The 7,500-nt window shown below is 37.2% G+C and overlaps 1 protein-coding gene across 4 annotated transcripts in view; it reads left to right on the top strand.

Annotated features, from left to right (window-relative positions):
• Positions 1 to 7,500, top strand: part of LOC122250813 (fat-like cadherin-related tumor suppressor homolog) — a 149,111-nt gene that overhangs the window by 114,110 nt on the left and 27,501 nt on the right. For all 4 annotated transcript variants that reach the window (XM_086539774.1, XM_086539775.1, XM_086539772.1 and 1 more), the window contains 2 exons: positions 216 to 336; positions 439 to 674. In XM_086539774.1, coding sequence (XP_086395900.1) covers positions 216 to 336; positions 439 to 674 — 357 coding nt within the window. The remainder of the gene's footprint in view (positions 1 to 215; positions 337 to 438; positions 675 to 7,500) is intronic.

The raw sequence follows: 7,500 nt of genomic DNA, 5'->3' as shown, positions 1-7,500 counted from the left end.
ACACACACACACACACACACACACACACACACACACACACACACACACACACACACCGAAAATAAATAAATATATAAAATAAAGACGAATAGGTAAAAATAAAAACAATAAATAAATAAGATAAAAACAAAATAAAAAATGACAAATTGACATTGTATATTATTGCTATTTTCAAGGCCATTGTGAGTATACATTTCGCTTCTCTGTACCCACAGGTATACGTGGCGGCTGTTTTAGATCGTGAACGACAGGCTGAATATAGGCTTACCATTACTGCTACTGATGGTAAATTCACAGCTAACACCACAGTGACCGTAACTGTTATAGACGTTAACGGTAAGTAATCCTTAGTATGCATTTCATATTAAGAAACATATTCCATTTTTGTTCTTGTAAAATGTTGATTTTATATATGTTTTTTTTTTCATATACCCCCAGATAATGGACCAATATGCAAGGAACCCCTCTACAAACGCGAAATCTCCGAGGGCGTGAATTTGGGAACTCACGTTGCTTCTGTGCTGGCTTGGGATGCTGACGAAGGCACAGCTGCACGGACCCGCTATACCCTAATCGGAGACGGTTCTGAAGACTTCAGCATAGACCAGCAGAGCGGTCACGTCACGACAGCAACCATGATGGATCGTGAAAGCAAAGACTACTACTCCCTTATAGTGAGTACCTCTGGTCCATCGATATTCCATTAGCTCATCTTCCATAGCCTCGTGCCATTACTATGCCATCTGCTTTATCGTTCTCTATGGGAAGCGTCTTTCATTCGGGTTCATAATGGAGAAACCGACTCGTACAGCTGGAGGCGACAGCAGCTAAACACTCTTCTAAAAGGCGCTTGAGAGCGCGAGACGAGAACGTCCTCTCGGCCGAAGAGCCAGCGCTTGAATGACCTGGTTGAAACCGAGGTTGAAATGACGGCCTGATCACTTCATGTTATGTTCTCTGCTGTGCTACTTTACAAGGTTTTGTCACATGATAAGTAGGACTTGTAAAGGTAACTTGGTATTAACTATGGTACACAATACATGGATCGTAATATGAGGAGGTTGCACTACATGCAATATATCCACAGCAAACTTTAGAATACTACGAATACGCTTACAAAAGTACCCATATAATGCAATTATGATATTGATTTTACACTGCCCCGGCCTTCATTGGACTCGCTCCGAGTCGAGCCATGCGAATTTAGCGAGTGACAAACTGGTGCAGATAAATAGCTAAACCTATTGTGCTCTTACAACATTACACGGGAGGCAGAGAATGTAGATCGAACAAAGAGATGGTCATAAAATAAATGTATATGTGAGGCGCGGGACTATAGTAGTGGCTGCGAGATCCGAGTGCTTAGTGTCACAGTAGCAAATCACCGAACAGCTCATTTACACCTGCAATACTGGGTGGGCTCGCACTGCTCGTGGCAACAGAGGCAAGAACATAAGGAGGAAAAACAACACAAACAACCCACATTCAAAGAAAGAAAGAAAGAAAGAAAGAACGAAAGAAAAAAAAAAACGGGACGGGAGCTGGGGTTTCTATATATTGATCAGCCATATCGTAAGTGGCTCCTTCTACGCTTAACAGGCCGCGGGCAATGCAATCTGGTAATGTACGTGGTGATTTAATATGTGAACATGTGAGTGTGGTCTGAGTGAGTCGTACGAATGCACTTGCTTATGCACATATATGGCAGTAATGATAGATTATTGTGCCTCGGGAGGTTGCACTATATGTAACTGACATTGCCATCAGAATATTTGGTAGTCGAAGGTCTGATCAAAGTTCTCCACTCCAAACTTTTGAGTCCCACTAATGTGCTTACAAATGTACTTACACTAACTCATGGTATGCAAAAACAGTTATGACTTATTAACTATTAGCTTACGACTCGGCTTATTTTATTTATTTTTTTTATTTTTTATTTTATTTTATTTATTATTATTTTTTTTTTTTTGCCGTAGACTACGGATTAACCAATTTTTGTTTTTGCCTTTTCCCATCCACACCGGTGTTATATTTATTGGTTCATGTCACTGCGCCTTGATTCCTTCTCTGTGTGTGCAGGCCTGAATGATTGTCTGTCTTTTTCGCACCTTACGTTTCATTATGTTAGAAATGTTTTCATTCATCGCAAGACAAGTGGCCGCTGTTGCTCTCATGATATTGACCTTCCCTATGCACGGGCATGATATGGCCCCCGCTGAGTCATTTGGTTGTTTGACGAGTTGTACAGCGGGATTCGCGTTGATGGGACAGAAGCCCCCGCGGTTTACCATATGCAGCCTCACCTAAGTTACATAAATCTCAAACTTTTGGAAAGGCAGCTACAATCAGTGCCACATTGTTGTCACAAAAATGAACGTATTGCTCATAAGGAAATATTAAATCAACAGAAAATGAACATGGAATAAAAGAGATAAATTTACATCGCCACTTATTACGTATAAACTGTGTTTGTCTTTTGGAAACTGTTTATAAAACCTTTCGTGGCAGTACATTCGTGGAAACGAAGACGGTAGAGAACTGAGTGTGTCTTATCGCAGAGTTTGGGTCTGATAAGAAAGTCGGCAATTCATTTGCTTGTTTACTCGTTGGACCGCGGGACTGAAATTCGCTCGCTTTATCAGACTATTCACCTTGAAAGTTTCTTAACTTTTCAGGCAGATGAACTTATTTCTGTTGCAATATGCTTTCATTTCAGTAAAACATAAAATACAAATAAGACCTCAGACACTTATAGGAAATATAATTTTACATCGAAGCCTTTATATTTCTTCTACTTACTCTTAGTGCCCGGACGAATTCCGTTCTGGATCTCGGGCAAGGGTGATACTCCCATCTCCTTATTCTGACGAGGCGAACTCTTCGCTCTCCGCACATTCGCCTCCCGTCTCAAAGCTCGCAACATAATCAACAACACGGGTTTAAAATTCCAGCACCAATATTGTTTCAGTAACCAGAATAGATAATTCATTGACAATAAAAGAAACATGACTAAAGGCATACAAAGGCATGATGAGTTAGAAAGGAATGATATTTGCGGATGGCTTGACATCAACAATCAATGTCAAGCAAACACCTCTTGACCTCAACTGACCCGATGATGATAATGATACTAACAATGATGTTATTTTAAGTAGTGATAATGATAATTTTAATGAGGATGATAAAATGATAATAATAGATATAATTTTACTTTTATATCATGATAAATAGTATCACCCTTTTTATATCAATTATCCTCGTTATTATTGTTCCCATTAACATTATCATTGTCACTGTTATCATTGTTATTATCCTCTTTATTACTATATTAGAATGAGAATTCTCTATCTCTCTCTCTCTCTCTCTCTCTCTCTCTCTCTCTCTCTCTCTCTCTCTCTCTCTCTCTCTCTCTCTCTCTCTCTCTCTTGCTACTTCAAATACATATCACTAAGCAGGGAATGTAAAACATCATGAATAAACCCGACTGCTCCTTTTTACTTTACTCACCTGCTCATATGCGGAAGGATTAGACTACAAATAACAAATATATATTCTATATGTTTCTTTGTTCTCTCATGTGCTCTGTTTTTCTAGTGAAATAAACAATATTTCATCATTCGGAGAAATCACTAAACTTAAAGGCGGAGAAATACAAAGGCGAAAGTTACGCAACAAGTCAGCGAGCAAATGACTTGCCTCCTTCCATATCAACTCCGAAGGGTAAACCGCCCCGCGAGGAAGACAGACTCGGTTCTCTACCTTCTTCGTTCCCATGAATGTACTGTTACGAAAAGTTTTGTGAGTTGATTTCAAATGACAAACTCAGTATAAGTGATATAGCTGGCGCTGTAAAAAAAAAAAAAAAAAAAAAAAAAAAAAAAAAAAAAAAAAAAAAAAAAAAATAAATATATATATATATATATATATATATATATATATATATATATATATATTGGCTAAAATTACCATTAAAGCAATCCGTTCATCTATCGAAAAAAAAAACTTTGACAGTAAATGTATCATCATTTTCAAAACCTTTGGATTTACGAAACGAGGCGGCTGCATGCATATATCATAAACCGTAGGAGCTTCAGACACATCGCGAATCCCGCAGAACAACATGTCAACAAACAACAATAAAAAAAAGAAACCAATGCCACGCAGGGTCCCGCAGTACTTCAGTGCATTAGCTAAGTAAGAGACTGGAGACACGGGGAGAGAAGCTCGACGGAGGAGTCACGAGCACCCTGTGGTAGTCGGTCGTCGGTCGGAGACTCACTGACGCGGGTTCGCTCGGGATGGATTCGGTACATTTGAGTGTGAGCCTGGCAGTGCTTGCCCTAATATTGGAAGCTACTTATTGGGCAAACGGCAATTTCAATTTCTCTCTGAATTACATAATTGGCATTCTCATACTCATAGCTACCAATGCATATAAGAGATTCTTAAAATGGAAAACTTTGATTTCCTCTCTACTTGGGAGCTTTCAAGCCTCCGCCCCTGTCATAGGTTAAGGGTTAATGTGTTACAGTGTGTGCATGTGTCTCTGTGTGTGTGTATGTAAGTATGTGCGTGCGTGTGTGTAATATGAGCTAATAAGAGAAGGCTCTGCGTAAACCACATCCTAGCCCATATTTTCTTATCTGTCCACAAAATATCACATTACTGGCTGGCGATTGGCTGAAAATCAACTTAAAATTAGTTATTTGTAATAAATATTCGAGCAATTCAACCAGTCAAATATTTGAATGTGTAGATGTCCAAATGACCCTTACACATTGCACTACCAATTTCCACATATATTATGCAATGCAAGCACACAAAACAACTTTGCAACAAAAAGACTCTTGTCCAATCGCATGTTAAGGAACAACGGAATAAAATAATCATGATTTCCATGTCAATTATGAAAAAGACATCTGGTAGTATAAGTTCCAATAGAAGAAAATTTTATGATTTACTACATAACAAATTACAAATTGTTAGTATTCGAAATAATATTAATTTGATCATAGCCAACACTGGCAACTTGTATGTATATTCTCACTTTCCAGCCTCTGTTTTGTGGACTTAAATCTGCCTCAATTTAACACTATTTCATGTTATTTTGGCTATCCCAAATGTGATTTGCATGCAGTAAACCATTTTATTGAATTTATACAACCAGATGTCTTTTTTGAATAAGTGAATGGGAGTGAACGATTATTTAAAGCCTGTTGTTTGTTTGTGTTCATTCATATTTGATGCAAGCTTGTGTTTTGTATGGTTGCACTGCATAACATTAGTGCAAATCAGCCTATTTAGGATACATACCTCTGTATAAAATGTTACTGAATTTATTGCCCAACGATATCCGACACGGTGATTTTCAGCCAGCCCATCCCGAGCCAGTATTGTGCGCATCGCGACTCTTGGAAAGATCAGATGAAACCGCCTATAGGAATGCAAATGTAACAGACCAGAAATGAGGAAAAATTGAGACATATTTTGGTATATGAATAAAAGAGATGTAAAGTCATTTATGCATATAGATACGCATGGGTATAGACTCACAGATATGTTTGTGTATTTGTATGCATGTGTATTTATGTTTATGTGTATTTATGTATATATATATATATATATATATATATATATATATACATATATATATATATATATATATATATATATATATATATATATATATATACATACACATATATATATATTCTAGGTCGGGCATATAGCCCGGGCGAAGCGATGTCTTCGTAAATCTCTCTGAACTGAACTGAACCTTCTATCTATCCATCTCTCTCTCTCTCTCTATATATATATATACATATATATGTATATATATATATATATATATATATATATATATATATATATATATAAATATATATACACATATGTATGTATGTATGTATGCATGTGTGGATGTATATATATACATATATATACATACATATACATATATATATGTATATATATATATATATATATATATATATATATATATATATATATATATATATATATATATATATATCTGAGTTTACAAACGCAGCTTTTGAAATTTTGTGTAGTAGAATACATGAAAGTGACACTTGAGTGGATACCTTGAGAATAAGAATCGAGTGATGGATCGAAGAGGACAACGAAAAGTGAAATTTTGTTTGACTTTCTGTTTGAGTCAGTAACTAGCGTTTGCTAGTGATTGACCCGCTGCTTTAATGCGGTTGAATTCTCTTATCAGAGTATTCCCTCCGTCATCGCTAGATGTACGGAGCACTGATACCGATTACGTATTGCAACTGAGAGTGCATTGCGGGAAAGAGGAGAGGCAGGCATGCGGATCATTGATCCCACTTACAACTATCATCGTTTTATCATTTTTGTATGACTACCACAATTCAATAACCAACATCTAAACGTGTTTACTTTCATAGCTAGATGTTGGTCTGCATGATTATGAAGTGGAACATTTTTATCATAGATCTGTATTCATAAGTTTTCTGGTGAGTAAAAGTGTTCAGTGCATTGAGTTATCGTTAACTGTTGATCGACTTGCTCATATGCATTCGTTTTGAATATTGGAATACTATAGTGTGACTGCATCTTTTAACAATGCGCTCTGAAGCTAAGCCAAAAACATCCTCCACAACTTTTGCAATTCCAACTTTCCTCCTCTCTTTTACCCTGGTTGTTCAGAGTAAAAGAGTTTGTTCTCGGTTCTCATATAGCTCGACCTTTTTATAATTTGTCTCTCATATAGCAAATGCCTACCCCCATTATTTCATCGCAAGTCCCGTCTTGTTCTACTTTCTGTAGAAATGAAAAACACAGAACTAAGTAATTTCCATTTGAGCTGACGCCTGTGCTTGTTGTCATTTTTGCCTCTTTCTTACCATCCCTTCACATGAACGTATCTCTTCGTTCAGCATATTTGTTTACAGGCAATTACTCCATGAACATTCTGCATTATCATCAGTTCCTTTCTTTATTATTGCCATTTTGGTCTCATCTCCCTAACTTGGCTCAGGAACTTAGATAAATCCAAGATTTTCGATAGGGTCTGCACAAGACCCTGTTGGCGAAACTTCCAAATCGTAATCTAATTTGTGTCCCTCTCACATATGGCTTTACCTCAGCCTTGTTTGAATGCATAACATGTACCCCTTTCTCAGTTTCTACTGGCATTCCTCAGGGTTCTATCATATCTCCGACACTTTTTCTTCTATTTACAAATATTCTTAATCAAACTGCGTTTAGCCGTAGCTATTCCTAATCAGATCTCTATATTTTGAGGGTGAAATATATCGATTGGTGCGTCGTGGAAGCCACATGTCTTGGAATTGAATAAACGTGAAGTACAATCACGGGAGTTCCATTCAAGCGCCGTGAACACTTTTCACCAAACAGCTCCTCTGTCTGTCTCGGGGCCAATCCATCCCTGTCTATAATATCACTCCTAAATATTGGTTGGCTCCTATTCTTCATTCCTTAACAAGACTAGAT

This window comes from Penaeus japonicus, unplaced genomic scaffold (assembly GCF_977035675.1).
Source record: "Penaeus japonicus unplaced genomic scaffold, GWHDUDI00000001_assembly GWHDUDI00000009, whole genome shotgun sequence".
Lineage (NCBI taxonomy): Eukaryota > Metazoa > Arthropoda > Malacostraca > Decapoda > Penaeidae > Penaeus > Penaeus japonicus.
This window is presented reverse-complemented; position numbering and strand designations above follow the sequence as displayed.